At 49.5% G+C, this 25,864-nt stretch overlaps 1 protein-coding gene across 4 annotated transcripts in view; it reads right to left on the reverse strand.

Annotated features, from left to right (window-relative positions):
- Positions 1–263: 263 nt before the first annotated feature.
- The window catches only part of LOC102931687 (flavin-containing monooxygenase 5), a 31,760-nt gene continuing 6,159 nt past the window's right edge, over positions 264–25,864 (reverse strand). Inside the window, exons 5-8 of one of the 4 annotated variants that reach the window (XM_037907676.2) lie at positions 6,374–6,573; positions 4,861–5,213; positions 4,142–4,214; positions 264–2,886 (exon numbers count right to left, since the gene is read on the reverse strand). In XM_037907676.2, the coding sequence (XP_037763604.1) occupies positions 2,523–2,886; positions 4,142–4,214; positions 4,861–5,213; positions 6,374–6,573 (990 nt within the window). In that variant the 3' untranslated portion in view covers positions 264–2,522. Of the gene's footprint in view, positions 2,887–4,141; positions 4,215–4,696; positions 5,538–6,373; positions 6,574–25,864 lie in introns of those variants that run through there. The other 3 variants (XR_006292583.1, XM_043552531.1, XM_043552532.1) reach the window with 3 other exon arrangements.

The following is a 25,864-nucleotide window of genomic DNA, read 5'->3' on the forward strand; positions in this document are numbered from 1 at the left end:
AGACCTGGCCTAGTTTATAGTCCTGGGTTTACAGGGGATTTGATGCCTCAGCCATTATACAGTCTCTGTGGGAGTATCCCTATTATTTGCTAGGCCCTAGCCACAGCTTTTTACAAGGACAACCCCATGACCCTGAAACTTAAGGCTACAGCATTCTTGTTTCTCACCCTGGCTCTCTAGTGACTCCAAAATAGTTCAGACGCCTGTTAGAGATGTTACATCTTCAGGCAGCAATATAGCTAGTAAGTATCTGCAGGGCCGCCTTTTACCAAAACCGAGAAAGCATTTATTAGTCAACTGGAGAACAGCAATTAAGAGTCTACATTAGAAGGGTAAAGCAAAGTTTAAGTCCCAGTATATATTGGCCAAAGCAATTGCCCTACTGTTCCAAGGCCTCCTGGAGTCTGTCTCAGCCTCTCTGTGTCACGTGTGTCTGGCCTGGGCAGCAGCAAACTAAGACACACACTATTAACACCTGGCCCCTGTGGCTCCAGAAGCAGCTGTGCTGTGGTCATATGTTCAGCTTCCTTGGATGCCAGCCATTGAAAGTTAATGTTCAGTTGTTGGGGCTTCTGTTGCCTCTCCAGGGACCTCCATGCACCTGTGTTGATTCCAATCCGTTCTAGGCAGGCTGATGTGATCTACAACCTTGTCCCCAGGGAGAAATTAACCCCTTCATACTCAGTGAGAAGCAATGCAAAATGATTGGGTAAGTTGAGTCACACCTATTGTTCATAAGAATATTCCCACAGTTCCCACACTTGTACTTTGTATCAACCTGGGACAAGATAGTTGAAGAGGAATGAAACCAGGAACTTCAAAGGCTGGGACTTCTGAGTGGGTTTCAAGGTGTCTTTGTGAAGATCATTTATCAAAAAGGTCAAAAAACACAAATGTTCTTATTTGAGCTTCAGCCTGAGCATAAAGTGGTTTGACTTTGTGGGAAATGGCACAATCTCACAAAGATCTGTCTTTTCTTTAGTTGCTCATTATATGCAAAAGCAGCATTACCAAGATGGACAAAAGCTTCCCTTGCTGTCCATCGATGTGCCAAAGGATGCATGCCCTGCCCCTAACTAGTGCCACCCATGGGGCAGCCCCAGCGATTTGTGGATTGACAGGATTGCACCTGAGCTGGGAATCTCACAACACCTGATAGGACACTGTCTAGTGAGATCACTCTGGCTGGCAATGGTCCTTAGTAGACTAAGCGTGTTTGATGATGGCAATGAGCCATTTCGTTTCCTCAAAAAAATCTCAGATTCTCATCATCCCTCGTTTGTTCCAGATAAGCATGAATGAGGGTTGCATGAGCCATCACACACAAAGTATATGGTTAGTAGCTGTGACCACCACATGACAAGCATTGTAGGCACACCAACTATTCGAGCCTGACACTTTATGGGCTTCCCTAGGAAGGGCACATGCAAGGATCACACATAAACAGAGAGATTTACTTGGTCAGGCTGAAGTAATGGAAGTGTGTTCAGAAAAGCAGACTGACCAAATTAAACACACTTAACAGATCCAGATAACAATAACAGCAAGACTTTTGCTTTAGCTTTGCTTGAATAGCTGTGTGCTGCTGGGACAAACCTACTCTGAGCCAAAGTCCTTCCTAGACAGGGATTCTGTGGTCTATAGAGCTCAGACCCTTCCCTCTACTCAGGGCTCCATCTCTTCCATGTGCGAGGCACCGAGTCTTTACTGAGCCTTAACTCAGGCCAGGCTCCAAGAGCTTCTCCTGCTCCCCCAGGGCCTGAGGGCTGCTGCCTTCCATGACACCCTTGTCCCTAATTCCACCCTAAAGTGACCTGTAGCCCCTGCCAGCATGGGACTGTAGATGCAGCTCCTTCAGGGAGAAGCACAGCATAGTGACTGAGTCTGCTGCCTGCTGGAGAGTACACACAACAGTGATTGGTGGACTGGGCTGTGGGTTGCTCTGTGGAGGGACAATGGGACCCAAGAGAGCACCTGAGGGGGAGTTGTTTTTCTCAGCTACATGGAGAGGAAGCCATTTTCTGGTTCTCTCAGGCAGATGCTTGAAATTGACTTGGAGCCCTGCTCTGATCCAGGATGCTTAAGCACCCAGAAGCTGTAGCAAGCATAAGAACTAGAAGACAACAGAGCCCACAAGCCCCTCCTGCACTTGAGGTTGGGAATCAGCCATGACTCGATTCACCATGGACACCAACCAGCCAACTATGAATCTGCCAGCAAAGATGCCAGCCTGCCCCTTGATCTCCAGTCACACTGCCTGAACCAGGCCACTGGAGACTTTGGGAATGGTCAGGGATTTCCTCTTATTATATCACTTGTTGTGGGGTTCCAAAACAGGGCTTGAATGGGATTTAACAGGCCTTGTGCACCCTTACTGCAGACTTTGCATTTGCATTAGAGCAAGTTTACCCTACACAGAAGACAGATTCAGAGGTGCCCACCATAGTCCAGTCTGCCCATATGAATGCAAAGGAAAGAAGGGAAACCATGAACTGGACTCGCAGCTTGAAAAATGACACTTGTCAGAAGGGAAAAAAGGACCAAGGAAAATAAGCAAAAGTTACAGCAACTAAAGCAACAATGAGAAAAATCTGAAGGTAGTAAGGCACCAAGGCACCTGTATAATCATCTAGGACTCTAGTTTTCAGAGGTTTAATGATCCGTTCTCTCTGGGTCAAGATGGCTTCCCTGGCTCCGTCCCACTTCCCTGGCCTTCTCAGGCGATACTGGTATGAGGTGCAGGGGCCAAAGAAAACCTCCATGGCGAGCTTTGGATCCATGAGGAAGAGAGACAGGAGTTTGGGCTTGACCCCTGCCAGGCAGGCCACTTCATCCATGTACGGGATGTAATACGCCTGGATGGTATAGCGCTGGCTTTTCACATACCTGAAATGAGAAAGAAGTGCAAGTGTCTCTGGAGTGTGGTCAAATGGAAACTGCACTGACCAGGAAATGACATTCCTGAGGGGTAAGGAGCTTCTATCCCTCTCTAAAATGTGAGGAGAAGGAGATGCTGATGTACTCTTGCTCCTTTGGATGACTCCCATTCATTACAAAGATTAGAACTGCTTTCTGTTCATTGACTGAGAGAAATTCACCCCTGCACAGAGATCTCTTGGGCCGTAATTGGGACACAAGTGGGACGTTGATCTTCTGTGTGGGATAGGGATGAGTTGTACTTCATTCTCCTTAGAAGAGCTGGATACGTTCTCTAAAGCAACTTTGGCCTCACACCTTACTCGGCCTTCTACTTAAAATCTTTACCTGGAGCTTCCCCAAATTATTCAACCCTCTGTGTTTAAGTAGAGCTGAAGGGCCACCCCTCCTAAAAGTTAAGTTGCTGCACAATCCTGAGGAGTGCTTAACAGCAAAGTAAAAGGGCTGGAAATTAACACCCAGCCACCCACAGAGTTGTCAACACTTGCAAATTTAGCATGAGGTGTGTCATATTCTTAGGAAATTGGGGTTTAAAGGTTTTTATGACCTCATGATTGAGAGTTTGATGTGAGCAATTTTCAATATATATTCAATATATCTGTCTTCTCCCATTATTTTCAGTGTGACTGAAGCCAAAGAATGCCCTCAGTCAAGATGGCCATCATTCCCCTTACAGATTTCTCAAGAGGTACAGGCTGCTCCCAGTAAAGAGGGTCAGCAGGTCCAATCCCACTGGGAACAATGGAAGCCATATAGTGTCCTAAGTGAAGACAGCTGCCTCTGTGCTGAAAGGGCAACAAATAGGAAAACTATAGGGAGGCAGGGGAATGTGGGATGCAGGAGGGAGAGAGAGAGAGGAATAGGTGGTGGCAGCAAGGCAGAATGTGAGGGATAGAATTCTGTAACAAGAAAGAGGGAAGAATATTTGGGGCAGATGGATAAACCTACTCACACAGATCATTTCTCCTTGTTTGGGGCTCAGTAGGACCCCGCTTCTTACTCACTCTTTGTGATGGGACATACTTCCCTGGGAGACCTCGAGGATGGGTGCATGAAATGCAATGTTTGTTGGCTAAAGGTCCTCATGGGGATAAAGGGAAGCAAAAAGTGAAGCAGGGAAATAGGCAGAAGTAGGTGGAGAGCTGACTGCCCTGGTGCCTTTCCAGCATGCCCAGCTGTTACTGATTCACGTCATAGTTCCTACCGTTTTGCCATTTCCTCTCTCTTCTGGGCAATATCAGCCAGCATGTCACTTGCTGAAGGCAATCTGTTCAGCCCTAGGAAAGAGAAGCCCAAGTCAGAAGGGAGATCCATGAAGTGCTCTCAGACACAGAGGCAACAGCTCCTGGGCAATAAGAGGAACAAAGAAAAGATAAAGAGCCCCAGAGGAAAAAAAGAGTTGTTTGTGCCTCCTCCCTCTTCCCCTGCCCCCAAATAAACCCTAGAGAGTAATGGCTCTTGAACCCTCAGCAACACCTCCTGCCCCCATCAAGGCTGTGTTGGACTTCAAAAGGCAGGGAGCTGGGAGTAGGTGTGCAAAGGAAAGGGCGCGAGAAAAGCGCAAAGTAACTGCAGCCAGAGGGTAAGAGAAAGCTAGCCAGACTCCAGCACCAACAAAGAGGAAGGGTGCAGGAGTACACAGAGAGCAGAGCTGGAAACGATCTTTTTGGGGGAGGTGACAGTTTTCACAGAAAGTTTCCAAAATAAAATAAACTGGCCTCTATGCGTCACAAAGAAGCAAAAAACATAACCAGATCACCTTTCAGTAGGAAGACAGCAGACGAAAGAGGGAGAGCAGCGGAAATGTTGCAAGATGGCAGGTTGTCCACCTGAACAGCACTGGCTTTAGGATTTCCTTGGAAATGTCTGTGCTTTCTCTGTCTAGCAGGCACTAGACTATTTCCTGCATTTTTGTTCACGTACCCTTGAACACACGTGTGGCCCAGCGACCCTGGAGTTCAGCAATGGGCATGACGGCTCCCAAAGCCTGGATGAGGCCAATGAAAGCCAGAGTTGGCTTCTCCAGCTGAGGAGGGAAGACAAATTTATACAGGGAGACCTGGTTTTTGACCACTTTGGCACAATCCCCGAGGAAGGGGAAAGAGAAGCGGTATCCCGTAGCAAAGATAACCACATCAATGTCCTCCTCTCTGGTGCCATCTTCAAAGATGGCGCTGGTTTCGGTGAACTCCCTGACGTTTGGTTTTACCAGCACCTTGCCTGAGATAATGCGGTTTGGCAGGTCGTCGTTGAAGGTTGGGTGCTGGCTGAAAAACCTGAATAGCACAAGGGAAATACAAGAAATGTGAAGATCTCTTTGGGCAGGAGATGACCTTCCTCAGGGCAGTAGGCTGCCAGGAGAAAAGAGAACTATTTCCTCTCACACAGAACGTGCTAGTACTGCAACTGGAAGTTGTGGGAAGGACACTTCTGGTTATTCAGTCCATCCTGCTGCACGTGCAGGATCACTCCATGTAAGGAATTCTATTGCTTTGTCCAGTCTATGCATTCACCACTTCCTCTGATAAACTCTTTTTGTTCTGTGTTTCTCCAGCATCTTGCACCATGGGATCCTGGTCTGTGAGTAGGCCTCCTTGGTGCTACCATAAATCAATGAATAAATAATAACAAACAATTCCCTGGTCTAACAGCTTGCCATTTGCAAGTTCTTTCAGGTATTCAGCTTAAATTATCTCTTTCTTAGACCATGTCTACACTAGCACCTATGTTGGCAAAACTTTTATCGCTCAGGGGTGTGAAAAAACACCCTGAGCAATGTAAGTCTTGCCAGCATAAGCACTCATGCGCACAGCACTATGTCTGCAGGAGGGCGTCTCCTGCCGACATAGTTACTGCTGTTCATTGAGCTCATTTTACTATATCAATGGGAGAGCTGTCTCCCATCGGGATAATGCGGCTACGTGAGTGATCTTACAGCGGCGCAGCTGTATCGGTACATCTGCGGCAATGTAAGCTTGTAAGTGTAGACATGGCCTTAATGATGTCATCCAGTACCATTCTGTTTACTCCCACATATCACGCAAAATAACTCTTCCCCTTCCTTGGCATTTACATCCCACAAGGATATTTGTAACCAGAGGGATAGGGATGTTCTGGATGGTAGCAGTGGGAATAAGAGCTAGGCCCCAGGTGAGGCAAATGCTGACAGATTTGGTATAGCAGCAGCAGCAATGAGAGCTTGGCCCCAGGTGATGGACAGAGATTGTCTGGGGGAATCTGGCACAGCAAGGGATTGAACCCAGGCCCTAGAGACTCTAGCTGCAGGTTTGCCTAAGAGGAGCTCTGCCCCTCTCTCCAGTGCTTGACAGGCCCCAGCTCTCCACTCTCCTGTGGAGTCTGTGTGGGCGCAATGAACATGACCCTTCCCCTCCTGGCTCCACAGCCCTTAGAAAGTCTCCTGATCTCCCCAGCTCACCTGTGTGCAGGTTGCAAACCATAGATTGCATGGTTGAATTTTGCATTCAGTTTCTTTTCTGCAAAGTAGTTAAGCAGGGATAGAGGCACAATGCGCATGAGGAATTCCATATAGCGGGTGAGATAAATTGTGTCCAGGGGGTACCCTTCTTCTCCAATCCGACCAAGTATCCATGCACCCCGCTTGGTGCTAAGGAAAACCTGAAAGAGGGAGAAACGAGCTGTTGGAAACCACAGGCCTTTGAGTTACTTGCCAAGAGCCTCTTTGGCTGAGAACCATTCTCATGGGAGCAAATCGTTCACATCTAGCTGTGTTTCTTTATGATTCCCCTGTCCAAGGTGCAGCACCCCCTTTCAGGGCTATGTGGGGAGTGCACACATGCAAATCCAATATTCCTACTATGTTTTTCTAGCAGGCCAGTGCTTAACCCTCTGGTTGAAGTCTCTTGACTATTTCTTCCCCTCTCAACCTTCCAGGTGAAGCAACAAATCAGTCAGCAGTCAGCAAACTAGGTTCAACACAAGAAAGGGAAAGGAAAGTCTCTAAACAGCTCCCTCCAGGGTATGGGCCTCTGACTTCAGAAGCCCCTGAAGTGTCACTGTCCATGTCAGAGGTTACTGGGTTCCAGTGCAAGTCTCAGTCTTTCCTCCCCTTTTAGCTCAGGGGATCTGCACCCTCCTTCTGCAAGGGCAGCGGCTCTGCAGGCTGTCAGCCCTCTCTCCAGGGCCAGAGAAGCTCAGCCTATTCCCTTCCCAGGGTTGCCCCTATCTGAGTGGAGTTCCTTCCTTTTAACTCCTCTTCCTGGCCCGATTTGCAGGTGTGATGGGGCAGGGCCACCCTAGCCCAAAGCAGCTCCTTAACCCCTTCCATGCTAGTGCAGGGTTTCTATACCATGTCACAAGCTTCAGTAGTAATGTACTATTATTAGAAATGAGGCATTTACATGTATTAATTATTTTTTTAAAAAGATGTTCCCTACCGTAAAGGAACAACAGGTGGAGACAGGCTGACAGACAGGGGAGGAGAAGGAAATGTTGAGACAATGCTAGTCAACATGTTGGGAGGTGGTCTCACCACACTGGCTTCCTAACCATGTGAACTCTCTTACTGACGAGCACAGCCATTGATCATTGGAGATGAATGCTTGGCTGCCCAGATGGTGTAGTTGGGAGGGCTTTGGCTTCCTCAGCCTCGGAAGGCTGCTCTGGGAAGAAGGTCTGCTGCGAAGAGATGGGGTCCACCTGACCAAGAAGGGGAAGAGCATCTTCACACGCCAACTCACACAACCTAATGAGGAGGGCTTTAAAGTAGGTTCAAAGAGGCCAGGTGACAAAAGCACAGGTAAACATAGAAGAGTGCCACCTTAACAGAGAGCTAGATGTTGGGGGAGAGACATGGAAAGTTACCATAGAGCAGGGATGGGCAAACTTTTTGGGCCAACGGCCACGTCTGGGTGGGGAAATTGTATGCAGGGCCGGGGCAAGGGGTTGGGGTGCAGGAGGGAGTGCGGGATATGGGAGGGGGTATGGTGTGCAAGAACGGGCTCAGGGCAAGGGATTGGGGCAGAGGAGGAATGTGGGATGTATGAAGGGGCTCAGGGAAGGGGGTTGGGGTGTGGCGTGCAGGAGGGGGCTCAGAAGAGGGGTGTGGACTGCGGGAGGGAGCTCAGGACAGGGGGTTGGGGTGCAGGAGGGGTGCGAGGTGCAGGCAGGGGGCTTAGGGCAGGGAGTTGGGGTGCAGGACAGGTTTGGGCTCCAGCCTGGCGCTGCTTACCTAAAACGGCTCCGGTGTGGCAGTAGCGTGCACTGGGGCCAGGGCAGGCTCCCTGCCTGCCTGCCCTGGCCCCATGCTGCACCGCTCCGGGAAGTGGCTGGCACCACAACCCTGCACGGCCCCTGGTGGGGTGGCGGGGGACAGGGCTCCACGCACTGCCCTTGCCACGCCTCCAGGTACCTCGTCCGAAGCTCCCATTGGCCGCGGTTCCCCGTTCCCGGATAATGGGAGCTGCAGGGGGCAGTGCCTGGAGGCAAGGGCAACACACAGAGTCCTCTGCCCCCACCCGCCCCAGGGACGTGGTGCCAGCCGCTTCTGAGAGTGGCACAGGGCCTGCGGCACCACGGGGGGCAGTCCCGTGGGCCGGATCCAAAGCCCTGAGGGGCCAGATCCGGCCCGTGGACCGTAGTTTTCCCACCCCTGCCATAGGGTCATCCAAACAACAAGAGGAAAACCGGTGGGTGAATCTACTCAACATCTTAGACGTCTATATGCAAGGGGTATGGGGAATAAACAGGAGGAACTGGAAGTATTAGCACATAAGCTAAGTTATGACAATTGGATTCACAGAGACTTGGTGGGATAAATCTCATGACTGGAATGTTGGTATAGAGGGGGACAGTTGTTCAGGAAGGATAGGTAGGGGGAAAAATGGAGGAAGTTTGTTTGAGATCCAGAAGGAGGTGGGAAGCAGATCATTTGAAACACGCTGGGCAAAGATAAAAGGGGGAAAAATAGGGGTGACATCATGGTAGGGGTCTACTCTAGACCACCAAATTAGGAAGGGGAGGTGATTGAGGCATTTCTAGAACAAATAGCAGAAATATCCAAAACGCAAGACCTGGTAGTAATGGGGGACTTTAACTTCCCAGATGTCTGTTGGAAAAGTAATACAGCAAAACACAAAGTGTCCAATAACGTACTGGGGACATATGTTCTCTCTAAGCTATGCGGCTGCCCAAGAGTCAATCAAGTGCTGTGCACGTTATTAGCAGAGACCTGCACGTCCAGCGATGTGTGTTCAGGTGCCCCTCCCACTGCTGCTCTGCAGCTGCCTTTCTCCTGCCCTCTGCCTTGGAGCCCCTGGCCAGCTGCTTCCGGGACCCTCCTGCTTGCTGTGCAGAGTGGAGGAGGGGGGGGCACTGATGTCAGGGTGTCCCCCTCTCCTCCAAGTACCCCATCTCTGAAGAGCAGGGGAGGGGGACAGGGCTCAGGAGTGGGAGGGAGCTGCTGGCAGCTGCTGCGGTCTGAACAAGCTGCTGGTGAGTGCCTGTGTCCCTAAAGAGACAGTGAACTGTCACTCATATACTTTGCCAGCAGCCAGCACACAAACACACTGTGTCTCACAGACACACACACACACACTGTATCTCACGCATACACATGCACTGTCTCTGTGTTTCTCTCTCTCTCTCTCTCTCTCTCTCTCTCACACACACACTGTCTCTTTCACACTCACCTCCCAACGCATACTTGTGTTGTTATTGTTACTTCTGGGTACTTCCTGCAATGCACATATATTCTCTATAATTTTATTCTTTCAAAGTGCTGTTATTTTAGTTTTTGACTGGTCTGTGCATTTCAGAATTTTATTTCTCTCTCATGTTTAAATTCAGTTCTTTTAGTAGTGAGTTCTAAAATGCCAAACCTGTCCTGGCTGCAGTAATAATCCCTATGGTAACTTTTTAAAAATATATATTATATCTAGGTTTTTTGTTTCTACGGGTGGTGCACATCATCTCGATATTGGTGCACATAACAAAATTCATTCCACACACGGATGAAAAAAATTAGAGGGAACATTGTTGGGGACATCTTTTTGTTTCAGAAAGTGGAGGAAGTAATGGAGGGGGGGCAGCCATTTTAGACTTGATTCTGACCAGCAGGGGAGAATTGGTTGAGAATCTGAAGGTGAAAGGCAATTTGGGTGAAAGTGATCATGAAGTGATATATTTCATGGTTCTAAGGAAAGGAAGGAGTCAGAGCAGCGGAATAAGAACAATGGACTTCAGAAAAGCAGACTTTTAACAAACTTAGAGAACTGGTAGCTAGGTACCCATTATAAACATGAAACCCATTATGGTTTTTGCACTGATTTGTTACATTAGTACACTTCGCCTGCAAAGTACTCACTAAATACAGTTCTTGAAGGATAGCTGCTTTTTACTTTGGATTTATGCAAATAGATGACAGATGCAGCAGGGTAGGGGTCCCCATGCAGTGGGGCTCGGGGTTGGGGGTCAGGAATCGTGGCCAATGGGAACTGCAGAGGCAGTGCTTACAGGCGGAGGCAGTGTGCAGAGCTGCCTGGCCATGCCTCCGCCTAGGACCTGAGGGAGTGGGATGTTGCTGCTTCTGGGGAGGCCCCCCGCCCCAAGGTAAGTGCTGTCCAAAGCCCTTGTCCCAACCCCCAGCCCTGAGCCCCCTCCTACACCCAAACTCCTGTTGCTGCTGGGGGAGAGAGGTTTGGTGGCCCAAAACTTCCCCAATAGCGGCCAGTGTGGCCGGCCCAGAGGTTGCCCGAGCTGCTCAGGAGGCCCCTGGGCCAGCCACTGCAGAAGTCATGGAGGTCCCAGAAAGTCACGGAATCCGTGACCTCAGTGACAAACTCAGTCTTACGTATAAGTGCCATTTGTGCACATTTAAATTAGCCAATCTTTTGAGTTTTCAGCCTCTTCCATTACAGTACTTAAGAATAGCTCTTCTTCTTCTTCAGATGATATAGTCTCATTATATGGTGATTATAACATTCTTTCCATTCAACTAGTATATGTGGAAGATGTTAAACAAAAGCCATGAGAGTTAGACATTTTTAAATCAGCAGGTCCAGATAACTTGCATCTAAGAGTTTTAAAAGAGCTGGCTGAGGAGCTCACTGGTCCAGTAATGTTGATTTTAAATAAGTCTTGCAGGACTGGGCAAGTTCCCAAAGACTGGAAGAAAGCTAATGTTATGCCAATTTTTAGAAAGGGTAAATGGGATGACCTGGATAATTATAGGCTGACATGGGACTCCATTATTAAAGAATTGAAGGAGGGTAATGTAATTAATGCAAATCAACATGGGTGTATGGAAAACAGATCCTGTCAAACTAACTTGATATTTTATTTTGATGGGATTACAAGTTTGCTTGATAAAGGTAATAGGGTTGACATAATATACTTAGACTTCTATGAGGTGTTTGACTTGGCACTGCATGGCGTTTTGATTAAAAAAAATAGGATATAAAATTAACATGGCACACTTTAAAGGGATTAAAAACTGGCTATCTGATAGTAACTGTAACTGTAAATGGTAAATCATCATTGAATGGGTGTGTTTCCAGTAGGGTCCCACAGAGATCAGTTCTTGGCCTTATGCTATTTAACATTTTTATTAATGACGTGGAAGGAAACCTAAAATCATCACTGATAAAGTTTGAAGATGACACAAAAATTGGGGAAGTGGTAAATAATGAAGAGGACAGGTCACTGATACAAAGCCATCTGGATCACTTGGTAAATTGGATGCAAGCAAACAATATGAGTTTAATACAGCTGAATGTAAATGTATAAATATAGGAACAAGGAATGTAGGCCATACTTACAGGGTGGGGGACTCTATCCAGGGAAACAGTGACTCTGAAAAAGATTTGGGCGTTGTGGTGGTTAAACAGCTGAACATGAACTCCCATGCGACGCTGTGGCCAAAAGAGCTAATGAGATTCTGGGATGCATAAATGGGAATCTTGAGTAGGAGTAGAAAGGTTATTTTATCTTTATATTTGGCACTGATCGAACCCTTCCCAGAATCCTACGTGTAGTTCTGGTGCCCACAATTCAGGAAGGAGGTTGATAAATTGGAGAGGGTTCAGAGAAGAACAAGGAGCAGTGGTCTCAAGTTGCAGTGGGGGAGGTCTAGGTTGGATATTAGGAAGCACTGTTTCATAAGAGGGTGGTGAAGCACTGGAATGGCTAACATAGGGAGGTGGTGGAATCTCCATCCTTGGAGGTTTTTAAGGCCTGGTTTGACAAAGCCTTGGCTGGGATGATTTAGTTGGTGTTGGTCCTGCTTTGAGCAGGGGATTGGACTAGATGACCTCCTGAGGTCTCTTCCAACCCTAATATTCTATGATTCTAAGAGCCATGAGAATGATTGAAGGATTAGAAAACTTGCCTTATAGTGATAGACTCAAAAAGCGCAATCGATTTAATTTATCAAAGAGAAGATTAAGGGGTGACTTGATTACAGTCTATAAATATCTACATGGAGAACAAATATTTATTAATGGGTTCTTCGATCTAGCAGAGAAAGATATAATACAATCCAATGACTGGAAGTTGAAGCTAGACAAATTCAGACTGGAAATAAGATGAAAATTTTTTAACGGTGAGAGTAATTAACCACTGGAACATACCAAGGGTTGTGGTCAGGGGTGAAAGTAAGTCAAGTGACTTTCCGGTACGCTGGGGCCAGCTCTGGCCCCCAGAAGGGGTGGGGCCTACTGTGGAAGGGGCAGGACTGAGAGGGTCAGAGCCAGCCCCAGCCCACCCTGTAAGGTAAGTGGCTCCCCATCCTTCACCGAGGTAGCAGCAGCCCGGGGTTCTGGGGGCTATTTAAAGGGCCTGGGGCTCCCCTGCTTCTACTGCCCTGGTCCTTTAAATAGCTGCTGGTGCCCTGGGAAAGCAGCAGGGCTCCAGCAGCTATTTAAAGGACTGGGGCAGCAGAGGCAGCTGGAGCCCCGGCCCTTTAAATAGCCCCTGGAGCCCCCACTACCTACTGCTTCTACCCCGCTGCTGGAGCCCTGGGGTAGCGGTGGTGGGGCTCCAGAGGCCACCGCTACCCCAGGGCTCCAGCAGCGGGGTTCTAAAGGCAATTTAAAGGGCCTGGGGCTCCAGCCACTGCTGGAAGCCCCAGGCCCTTTAAATTGCCCCCTGGGGAAGCCAGGCTGCCCCAGTACAGTGCACTGGCTCTTGCCAGTATGCCGTACTGGGGCGTACCGGCTTATTTTCACCTCTGGTTGTGGTGGATTCTCCGTCCCTGACAACTTTTAAATCAAGAGTGGATGTTTCTCTGAAAGATCTGTTCTAAGCAGTTGGGGAAATTTTCTGGCCTGTGTTGTAAAGGTGCTTAGACTGTCACACCCCAATGGCCCCCTCCCTCAGGGGGGTCCCCTGGGAGAGGCTAATCAGCACTGTATGTTGCTAACACTGTTGCAGCCGTTACCAAGCATTTCAGGGAAAGGTTAAAGGGGTGAGTGTGGAGTGAAAGATTCTTTAGCAGGTTGCAGGCCGAAGGGGGAAGCAGGGAGAAAGGAATGAGTTAACTCGACACTACAGGTCTGAAGATAAGACACTGGCTCCCAAGGCCACAGCACACGATTGATGCTGGGCCACCGCCAAGAAAGGTGGGGGCCTGGATTTTATCCCCAACCAGCCGTGAGAAAGAGAGATTCAGCTGCACAAACCTGCAGGGGCTTCAAAACCCAGCGAGACAGTGAAGGTCAATGCGGGGGTAAACAACCAATGTAGTGTCCCTAAAGCCGGAGTGTTTTGGGAAATCTGAAGAAGCCATGAAAGGCTGGTTTGGACTGGTACACAGAGCTTGAAGAACAAAGGTCCCGAAAGGAGATGCCTCCAAAAGACCCCAGGGACTTAAAAACCCTCCCAGGAGCTGAGGCCAATCAGAGATCAACAGTGGACCCTGGAAGACCTGTGTGCGCAGGACAGAACTCCCATCCACCCTTCTCCCTCTTCTTCTGACATTACACGCAGGCCTGGCCAGCCTCGGGTAAGGCATGTGTGAGTATGAAAGTGGGTTAGGGCTAGGGGCACTAACGCTTTCTTCCTTCCTCTGAATAATGTGGGGAGCACCCATCACTCTCTGCTGTTTTATTATTTTATTAAGTAAAGCTTTATAACTTAGACACTTGGTGTGTTCTGTCATCTCCTCCCCAAATGATCTTGCAGCCTCAGCCTGATCACGTGGCACCTCAGGCAGACTGGTAACAGAAATCTGTCACAAGACTTAATGATTACAATGATCCCTTCTGGCCTTAGCATCAGTGAATCTACCTGAGGAATCCTTTTCTGTATTTTCCTGCTTTCTCTGCACATTTTAGCATAATGGTTAGGTTCATTGCAGTTTTTGCATATCTGCCCGAATGCTGTTCATTTGCTATACCCATGCTGGCTGCCACATTGCTGGCATAGTTTCTTGCTTTCCATGTTTCTGTCCTTGGCTGACTTAATTTCCATGAATTTTTCCATTGCTGGTTTAGCTATGGTACTCACAGGTAAATGATGTGTGCCTCTGGCTTTTCATTTGTGCTTCGGTGTGTTCTGCTGCTTGGCATGTACATATTCTATTTTTCTCATTTATTATTTGTGTTACTTTAGTGCTTCAGAGCCCTAGTCATAGATCAAGGCTCCATTGTGGTTGGTGCTGTACAAGCACCTAACAAAAGGACAGTCCCTGCCCTAAGGGTCTTACAATCTAAATATAAGACAAGAGACAATGGATGGATATTGACAGACATGGGAGTGAGTACAAGTAGACAATGAGGCAATACTGGTCAGCGTGATAGGCAGTACTTTGCACACTAACCCCTGTCACGTATTTTGTGGGCCTCATGGCAGAGGAGAATTTGAAGGTGGACATTGAGGTAGTGTTGTGGATATTATGATACAGGAGGGCCACGGAGCAGCGGGAGAGTGGTAGAGAGGAAATATATAAGTCCTAGGCTAATTAAGGCATGGTTCCCTGTAGACTAGGGAGGGTTGCTACAGGTTAATTGGAGCACCTGCAGTCAATTAAGGCCCTGCCAGGAACCTAATAAAACCCCCTGCTTCAGGCAGTCAGGGAGGAGGAGGAAGGAGAGAAGACTGGAGCTTGGAGGTGTATTGTGAGATTTGAAAGACCAGAGAACCGAAGTAAGGAAGACCCTGCCCCAACAAGACTGAAGGTACCCCACCCAAGGGGGAAGAGGGGGTAAGAACCCGCAGGGATTGAGAGGGGCTGGGGCTCAGTGAGGAGCAAACCCAGACCCCTCCCCCGCTTTCCTCTTCTACCACCTTCCTGGGCTACTAGCAGGGCCCTTGGTGCCCCAAGAGCAGGGGCAAGGGGTGGCGTCTTATCCCACCACCAAGAAAAGCTCAGGACCCACCATACTAACATTGGCCATCTTGTCACAATATTTATGAGGAACTCCTGTTGCCCTTTCTAGTGTCAGACTCAGATCCATCTGCCTTAGTAACTCTTCACAGACTTTTTTTATTGTTACACCCCAGGACAATCTGGTCTTTAGAGAGAGTCTTTTAATATTCCATATTTGCAGCACTAACTTCTTAAGTTTCAAGTCTGTAACACACTCCTCTGTTTCCCTTCATTCATTGTCCTCATCCTGAACATAGATCTTCTGTAAGTAACATTTTTTTCCTAGGGACACAATGATCCTCAAACATTTTCATTATTTCTGTAAAGCTTTCCTCTCTTTCCCAGCCACCATCTGTATGGAATGCATCATAGACATTTAGGGCTTCTGTGCCTGCCACTGTTAAGGGCAGAGGAATCTTTTGCTCATCGTCCAGTTTATTTGCTCCTGTGGCTTTCCTAGACAGCTCAACCTGCTCTTTGAACCTTTTCCAGGCACATTCAGCATTTTTCCTGATTGTCAAGGCTGGTGGGGAAGTTCATTGCAGTTGCACAAGCTCTGTAGCAGTGCACAAACTCTGCACTGGCACCAACCCCAGCACCCTATGCGATCCAGTCCTGATCCCATGTAGTACCTTACTGATGGGCAGACCATCTTCAGAATAAACCCTTTATTAAGAATGAAAACTATGTATTGAAATGAGGAAACAAAACTCCCTGCTATAGTCTGACTGTAGTCTCTGACTGTCCTGTCCTGGGATCCTTTGTTCCTGCTTCCAGCAGGAAGAGTGTCACAAGAAACCAAAGATGCACAAAGAGGGTACAGGAGGTGTGGCATCTGTACACTTCCTGCAGGATTTCCTCTGTAAGCACTGTCAAGTTGTTTGTAAAGTTAACAACAAAGGCAAATTTTAAGGAGGACAATGAGGTGGCTTTGCAGATGACTATGGGGAACATCTCCCAGGAATGAGGGGCAACACAGGGTTGACATTTAGATGGCATATGAGAGACGATAAATCTACAAGAATCATGGCATTTGTCAGTTGTGTCATCCCATAGCACTTTCTGCTGTCTGAAAAAACACACTGACCTTTGCTCCAATTCAGATGTATGTCAAAGGCTTGTATCTGGCCAGCAGAACTACCATATGCAGTGCAATTAGTTCTGCTTGATCAAGGGTGGGCCCATTAGAGATCCCAGGGCAGGGAGGAAACAACTCAGTCACTGAAGAGGCAGCCTCTGCACCTATCCCAAAGTCTGCAGACAAGTCAACTCCTCCCCAATCGCATCAGACAGCTGGCAGATCTAGAAATATCAGGACTGACAGCTGAGTGTTGTCCATTGCCAGGAGTGACTAATTAGCCCAAGAAATAAATGCAGGGTTCATAACATCCCTGGGCCTGAGCCCAGACACATGCAGTTAAGGGATTCAGGAGACTGTAGAATCATTTTGCCACAACCCACTCAGCTAGCTAAGCCAGAGACCCATCTGCGGACACCAACGTTCTGAGCAGGAGGTCAAGCAAGCTCTTCTTCAAGGGGAATGTCTGCACAGCAATCACATGACTGTGACTGCAACACATGGCGATACCTGAGCTAGCTTTGATCTAGCTAGCTGAAATCACAGTAGCGGGAAGCCACCGCAGCACAGGCGGTGCAAGTCCATCTAGGATCCCAGGTGTGCACTCCAGTAGCTAGACACCTGTGCTGCTGCGGCTCCACGGCTACAGTTCTAGTTAGATTGAAGGTAGCTCAGGTATGTCTACTGTGCTGCAGTCACACCTCTGATTGCAGGGCAGGTGTAACCTTAGGGCTTGGCTACACTTGCGAGTTAGAGCGCATTAAAGCAGCCCCGGATGCCCTAACTCCTGAGGTGTCCACACTGGCAAGGCACATAGAGCGCCTGGACTCCATGGCTGGAGCACTCCTGGTAATCCACCTCCACGAGAAGCATAACGCTTGGTGCCCCCTGGCTGGAGCACCGCAGTGCCAGTGTGGACACCCTGGTCTATTAATTCGCTCTGATCGGCCTCCAGGAGTGTCCCACAATGCCTGTTCTAGACACTCTGGTCATCACTTTGAACTCTACTGCCCTTGCCTCAGGTGACCAACCGTCAGACCCGCCCTTTAAATTCTCTGGGAATTTTGAAATGCCCCTTCCTGCTTGCTCAGCCAGGAGTGGAGTGCTCTCAGTGCATCTTTCCAGGTGAGCATGCCTCCAGGCGATCCCCAGTATGGAGCAATGGCGAGGTGCTGGACCTCATCAGTGTTTGGGGGAGGAAGCTGTCCAGTCCCAGCTGCACTCCAGCCACAGGAATTACAATACCTTCGGGCAGATATCAAGGGACATGATGGAAAGGGGCCATGACTGGGATGCACTGCAGTGCAGGGTTAAAGTGAAGGAGCTGCAGAATGCCTACCACAAAGCCCGCGAGGCAAACAGCTGCTCTGGTGCTGCTCCTGCGACCTGCCGTTTTTACAAAGAGCTGGATTCAATACTTGGGGGCGACCCCACCTCCACTCCGAGGACCACCATGGACACTTCAGAGCCCAGTTCAACAAGGCAGGAGGAGGAGGAAAGTGGGAGCGAGGGTGCTGAGGAGGAGGGGCACACTCCAGCATCCCTAGATGCATGCGGCCAGGAGCTGTTTTCAAGCCGGGAGGAAGGTAGCCAATCATAGCGGATGGTGCTTGGGGAAGAACAAACAGCAGAGGAGGTGCCCAGTAAGTGGCTTTTATTTTGGGAAGGAAGTTGTTCGGTGCGGGCTTTTGGGGCGAAGAGGGTTACAGCTACATGCATGCCTAGATGTGGAATAGGGTGTCTATGTGCTCTCTCACATTGTGGTAATCAGCTTCTGTGATTTCTTCAAAGGTCTCATGCAGAAGCTGGGCAATACGCTTACAAACGCATGTTCCTTGGCAGAGCTACTGTGCTCTTTGTCCCAGTCAGGCTAACATGTCCGCGCCACTGTGCTGTGACGGGCAGGGGGACCATTGCTGCACACAGGTAAGCTGCATATGGGCCAGGGCGGAAGCCGCATTGTAGTAGAAGACCCTCCCTTGCTTCCCAGGTCACCCTCAGCAGCGAGAGATCTTCCAGGATGAACTCATCCTGTGGAAAATGTGGGGACAGTGTTCAGTATAGGGGGCCCCCTGCAGCTGTTGGCTCTCCCCAAGGAACAGAACCCCAGAGGACAGTACAGCCATGAAACAATCAGTCCCCCTTGCCCTTGTGCTTATTCACCATTTTGGGGCTCCTGTGGGTTGTGTGTGCTCGCTTTGGGATGGGCAATTTCTGATATTGTGTACACTCTACTTGTCTTTAAGTACGACTGAATCATTGCTATGTCTGGTGTGAACAATGCTGCCTCTGTTAAGTGTTGCATTTTGGCTTTACAGATGCAACCTTGAGATCTCAGCTGTCCTTGTTATCACTGGCCAAAAGACCCCAAAGAATCAGGAAGCCTCCGCAAAGAGGACATGCTGCATGAAGTAATGCAGCAGTTGCTTAATGAATACCAAAAAGTGCTGGAGTGGCAGGAGAGTGAAAGAAGGGCCCGCCAGCAGAATGCGGATCACCGGCACCAAAGCACGGAGCGGCTGCTAAGCATCATGGAGCGCCAAGCGGACTCGATACAGGCGCTTGTAGCAATGCAGGCAGAGCACATCTTCCCCTGCAGCCCTTGTCCCAAAACTCTTTTCCTTGTGTCCCCCTGTCACCACCAACTCACTTTCCCCCACATCCGGGTTCTTATCGCTGCCAGCAGCCTCCAACACCTGTAGCTTCACCACCCAGCCCTGCAAACTACAACCCTTACCCTCTGCACTCAACCCCCATCACCATGCATTTTAGCCAGCCTGAAGGGCAGCACTCATTGCATGGCACTCCATACAGGAAGGCTGAGTATGATAACAGGACATACGCAAATCTCTGATTGTCCTGTTCCCCACCCCACCCCCTTCCCTCGTCCCACACAGCACAGATGTGGCATGTCCTTTGTTTCCCAAGCAGTTGTTTCTTTTCAATAAATGAATTTTTTGGCTTTGAAAACATTCTTTATTATTGCATTAAGTAAAAGAGACCGTAGCCCAGGAAAGCAACAGGCGTGCATCATATGTAGCAAACACATATTCCTACTAACATTGGAACCATTACACTTCAGTCCCATGCAGGGCACCAAATGTTACTAGTGGCTTTCAGCATCAGATTGCTCCCTCAAGGCATCCCTAATCCTTCCAGCCCCTCAGTGGGCCCCTCTAATAGCCCTGCTCCCTGGCTGTTCAAATTCAACTTCCAGGTGTCAAACCTCTGAGGTCCATGCCTGAGTGAATCATTCACCCTTCCCTTCACAAATGTTATGAAGGCTTCAGCATGCGGATATAACCGTGGGGATGTTGTCATGGGCCAGGTCCAGCTTCCCATACAGACAGTGCTAGTAGTCCTTTAAATGGCCGAAAGCACACTCCACAGTCATTCTGCATTTGCTCAGCCTGTTGTTGAACCGCTCCTTGCTGCTGTCAAGGCTCCCTGTGTAGGGAGGGTTTCATGAGCCACGGCATTAAAGGGTAAGCGAGGTCTCCAAGGATCACAGTGGGCATTTCGACTTTCCCTACAGTGATCTTCTGGTCTGGGAAGAAAGTCCCGACTTGTAGCTTCCTGAACAGGCCATTGTTCCGAAAGATGCGTGCATCATGCACCTTTCCGGATGAGCCTGCTTTAATGTCAGTGAAATGCCCACGGTGATCCATAAGCGCCTGGAGAACCATAAAGAAACACCCTTTCCGATTTATGTACTCGGAGGCTAGGTGGGCTGGTGCCAGAATTGAAATATGCGTCCCATCTATCACCCCTCCACAGTTAGGGAAACCCATTTGTGCAAAGCCATCCACAATGTCACCCACGTTACCCAGAGTCATGGTTCTTCTGAGCAGGATGCGATAGCTGTCTGGAGTTGCCAGCTTTCAGATTGCAATAGCCACACGCTTCTGCACCATCAGGGCAGCTCTCAATCTCCTGTCCTTGCGGCGCAGGGTGGGGGCGAGCTCAGCACACAGTCCCATGAAAGTGGCTTTTCTCATCCAAAAGTTCTGCAGCCACTGCTCATCATCCCAGACTTGTGTGACGATGTGATCCCACCACTCAGTGCTCGTTTCCTGAGCCCAAAAGTGGTGTTCCACAGTGGCGAGCATGTCTATGAATACCACAAGCAATCTCTTGTCATGTGAGTTGACATCATCGTCGGACTCCTCACTGTCAGTTTGTAGCTTAAGGAATAACTTGACTGCAATTCGTGATGTGCTGGCGAGACTCATCAGCATATTCCTCAGCAGTTCAGGATCCATTCCCGCAGACCGAAAGGGAAGACAGAGTGCACAGTACAAAACACGTTGAAAGATGGCGCCAAATGTGGATGGAAGCACAGGGATTGTTGGGATGCGAAGCGATGCATCATGGGGCATTGGGACAGGACCCAGAATGCCCTGCACCCACGCGCCTCCTTCCCACAAGCCACAGCGCCAGACTGGGAAGAAGTGCTCCGTGGGATAGCTGCCCATAATGCACCGCTCCCAATGCTGCTGCAAGTGCCGCAAATGTGGCCACGCCAGTGCGCTTGCAGCTGTCAGTGTGAACACATTGCAGCGCTTTCCCTGCTGCGCTGTCTGAGGGCTGGTTTAACTCAGAGTGCTCTACATCTGCAAGTGTAGCCATGCCCTTAGAGGCAGGCATTTGCCCAGACAAACCATGTCATAAGCATAAGCATGTACTTGTGAGCAAATGCCTATATCTGTAGGGAAATGCCTGTGTCTTCTCCCTAGTTGCCATAAAGTGCCTGCAGATCAAAAAGAGGGTGAGTGGTATGAACTGTGTCCGGGGCACACACTCCATCCCCAGTAGTACTGGAATTCAATGGCTGTTTGTTGGGAGCAACATTGACTCAGAGGCTTGCTGGCCTTGCTCACTTAGGTTGCGGGGTGTTTTAACAGATGGTAACACAGCCGGTGTGGGTTCTCAATTCAGCATTCCCCCAGCCTGTGCTGTAGGCCTGATGTCTCTGACAGGCTCCCTAGGCAAAGCAGAGTGGGTACGAACTTTGATGCATAGCAGATTGAGCAAGTCTGCATGGGTGTGTTGGGGACACTGGGGCATGGTCACTAGGTAACTCGAGGGGATGGAAGACCACGAGTGTCGATGAAGCCCCCTCGCACTAGGCCCAAGTGTCCTTGGCCCGTCCCCCCTCTCGGCCTGGAGGCACTCGCAGCAGCTCTGCGTACTAGGCCCACGTGTCCTTGGCCCCCCCCGCCTGGAGGCACTCACAGCAGTTATGCTGAGGATCTGCAACAATATGTTGCAGAGTCAGACTGCCTGAAACTAAACAAGGCCAAACAGAGCAGATATGGAAGAAAAATGCTGAATAAAGCAGCTTTATATATAGTTTAACAAATGATACAAAAGACAAGGGAACTAGCTGGTAACTAGATTGGCTGGCTATATGGATACTTAGAGCAGCTTGCTATTGGATAAGTATGCTGAAGAAAGGATGTATAAAAGCCTGTGTAACTTCCTGCTCTGTGTGCAGGATTTGAGATTCTATTCTCCCTGTACCTTTTTGAAGCTTCAAATAAACTTTTCTGCTTCTCCACCCTGTTGTGATTATTGGGTGAAGCACACCGGGTAGCAAACCAACCCCTGCTGTTGTTTTGCCTCTCAGCACTGGGTGCCAGCAACAGCTTTTGGCGTCCCTGGGTGGGCGACGAGGCTGCTATTTAGCCTTGCCCGGACCCCTCCTGGAGGTCGAGGATTGCGGCGAGAACCGACGCCCAGTGTGCACCGGGGTTCATCGGGGGGCCTCGGAGGAGACGTGATTTGATCGACCCCGGAGGGCACAACGGTGCAACGCACTCATATAGTGGAGAAGCAGCTGTGGACGACAGTGAGGAACCAGTCCCTTGGACATAGGGGAGAAGCAGCTGCAGGCGACGGTGAGGAACCGGTCCCTTGGATAAGGTAGGAACCTTTTGAAATCCGGATTGTATGCTCTGTTGGAACCTGGGGACGCCCAGAGTTACCCTATAGGTATGGGACAGGGACAGAGCTCGGGGGTTAGGGAACGGTGTATGCCCCTAGAGTGCATTCTAGCAAACTGGAAGGTATTTGGTGCGGATCCGATGACTAAGAGCCAATTAAAACGATTCTGTACAGTTGACTGGCCTCAATATCAACTAGAGGACCAGGAGTGGTGGCCACCAGGAGGGTCAATTAATTACAACACGATCCTCCAATTAGTTTTGTTTTGTCAGTGAATGGGTAAATGGAATAAACATTTGTATGCACAAGCGTTTATGGCTTTAAGAGATAGAACAGAGTTGTAATTCTGCAGAGCTGTAACTTGACTCCGACTGGTTCGGTAGTAGCTAATGTTAGTCCCCAGACCCCCACCCCCACTGTAATGGCAGAGCCGGTGTCCCCTTCGGCCACCACACCCCCACCTTATAAGGGTAGGATGCCTTGGGTTACAGAGATTGCCCCCTCGGTGGGACTCTATCCTTTGCTTACCGAGACTGTTGTGGCTTGCCCAGGGGCAGACGGACGTCAGGCTACTACTATGCAAGTTTACACCCATGTGCCATTCAATCCAATAGACTTAGCAGCTTTTAAAACACAGGCTGGGGAATTCTCCATGAACCCAAGCCGGTTTATTTCAGTCTTTGAGGGGTGCCTCAGTAGTTACAAGCCGGATTGGGACAACTGTAATATCCTCCTGAGAACTCTGTTGTCTGCGGTAGAGGGATCAGGTTACAGCTAAGGCAAGGGGAGCGTCAGCTTTCAAGCGAAAAAAAAAAAAAGAAAGGAAGCTATCTGTCAAGTTCCTACCCCAAGTAATCGTAAGCGGCTCAGGGCATTTCTGGGTATGACAGGCTTTTGCAGGATATGGATCTCAGAGTTTGGACTGTGGGCTAAACCCCTGTATGACTGTGTAAAAGGAGCAGATCATGACCCCTTCTATTGGACCCCAGAGGCTGACAGGGCATTTAAAATCCTGAAAAGAAAGTTGATGGAAGCCCCGGCACTGGGCCTGCTGGATCTCTCTAAGCCGTTTCAGTTGTATGTACATGAACGAAAGGGGATGGCCCTAGGAGTGCTCACACAGCTGTTAGGAGCATGGAGACATCCTGTGGCTTATTTTTCTAAGCAACTGGATCAGGTTGCAAAGGGTTGGCTGGCGTGTTTATGGGCGGTCGCAGCTACTGCCCTAGTGCTTGAGGAAGCTGAGAAGCTAACATTGGGAGGGGTTATACAAATCTATACTCTCCGTATGGTCCGAGCCTTATTGGATGCAAAGGGAGGGCTTTGGCTCACCCAGGCTCGGATTGCTCGGTAGCAGGCTAAGCTGTTAGAGAACTCTGAAGTCACCTTACAGCCTTGCCCCTCCCTTAACCCAGCCTCCCTTGCCAGAAACAGAGGAACAGAAACATGACTGTTTAGAGATCATAGATGCCCAGTACTCCAGCCGTCCGGATTTAAAGGATGTACCCCTCCCAAATGCAGATTATGAGTGGTACACTGATGGTAGCAGTATTGTAATAGATGGGCAAAGGAGGGCGGGTTATGCTGTTGTGACCCTCCATGACACCGTGGAAGCTGAAGGTTTGCCTGCTGGGACCTCTGCCCAGCTTGCCGAACTAATAGCCCTGACCCGTGCACTTGAACTGTCAAAAGGAAAGCGGGTCAACATTTTTACCGATTCAAAGTATGCTTTTGGTGTGCTGCATGCTCATGCTGGCCTATGGAAGCAAAGGGGAATGCTGACAGCCCAAGGCTCCCCAGTCAAGTACGGGCCCCAAATCCTCCGGCTCCTAGAAGCCTTACAACTTCCCTTGGAAGTGGCGGTGGTACACTGTAAAGCCCATCAAAGGGAAGATCAAGATGTGGCCAGAGGTAATGCCCGGGCAGATAGAGAGGCTAAGCATGCTGCCACCCTGCCATCCCCTCAGACTGAGAACCCCCATATGCATGCCCTTATCTCATCAGTAGGGGAGCTTCCAACCCCTCAGTACTCTGGGGAGGAGAGACAGCTAACTGACAAACTCGGTCTCCGGGAAAAGGAGGGATGGCTCCATTCCCCGGAAGGGAAGGTCCTCCTACCAAAGGGCCTGATCCGGTCAGTGCTGCAGAAACTACATCAAACCACTCATGCTGGCAGGGAAGCACTTATCCAGCTAATGGGAAAATACTTTATCACTTCCGCACTCCGACCCCTGGCTGCCCAGGTACAAGCGGACTGCTTAGTCTGCTAAAAGAATAACCCCCGACCAGGATATCCTGTGCCACCAGCTGCCCTAGAACCCACTCCGGGCCCCGGACAAGTGTGGCAAATAGACTTTACTGAGTTTCCCCGGACCCAAGGGTTCAAATATCTCCTTGTCATAGTGGATCGGTTCAGCGGATGGCCAGAAGCCTTCCCATGCCGTAATTGCACTGCCAGAACAGTGGCCCTCAGGTTTGTTAAGGAGATCATTCCTCGCTTTGGACTCCCCCTGTGGATGGAATCTGACAACGGGACACATTTCACATAAAAAATCATTCAAAGCATCTCACATGCCTTACAGATCCCCTGGAAACTCCATACGCCCTGGAGACCGCAAGCCAGTGGTATAGTGGAGCGTATCAATCAGACCCTTAAACGGCATCTCTCAAAAGTGTGCCAAGAAGCCTCACTGCGATGGCCTGATGCTTTGCCCCTCGTCCTACTCCGTATCCGCGTTCTCCCAAAGGGTAGATTAGGGCTTAGTCCCTTTGAAATTATGTTTGGAAGGGCATGGCCTATGAATGGCTCCCCGGTTCTGTCAGGGGAATGGGAGTTGGGTAATGGTTTTTTGTCACAGTATATGTGTTCCCTGTCTGCTGTTCTCTTGTCTCTCCACAGGTATACCAAGGATTCCCAGCCTCTCCCCCTGGACTCTCCCGTCCACTCCTTACAGCCCGGTGACACTGTGCTTGTTCGTACCTGGAAAGACGAGCCTCTCCAGGAAAAGTGGAAAGGACCCTATACCGTCCTGCTGGTCTCCCATACAGCGGCAAAGATCGAGGGACACAAGAACTGGATCCATCACTCTCGTCTGAAGGCAGTACCCGCCCTCTCGTCAGCAGAACAGTGGACCGTCCAACCTGCTGACTCCTCATCTAGTAACGATCTCGGGCTAAAGCTACTGTTTAAAAGACACAAATAGCGGGCACCTTAACGCTAAAATGGGCCCACCCAGGTACTGGAGACCCTGGGTTGGGAAGACTCTGGTGATAATTAATTGGGTAACATTGTTATTCTCTGTATTGGTATTTCCAAACTGTGCATATCGGGAGCATAACTCCTTTGTTTCGCTTACGCACCATGTTGCTACTTTAACAAACCAGACTGATTGCTGGGTATGTGCTCCAACTCCACTGTCCCCCAAAACGGGAATGCCCCTTGACATGCTGCCCCTGACCCTAGCAGAATTAGCCGCCACCAAAGAGCAGGAAAGAACGGACTCGCCGTTCTGGAACAAGACCTCTTTACAGCAAGCCTCCTATCAGGACCAGGAGTATTC

Source organism: Chelonia mydas, chromosome 8 (assembly GCF_015237465.2).
Source record: "Chelonia mydas isolate rCheMyd1 chromosome 8, rCheMyd1.pri.v2, whole genome shotgun sequence".
Taxonomy (NCBI): Eukaryota; Metazoa; Chordata; order Testudines; family Cheloniidae; genus Chelonia; species Chelonia mydas.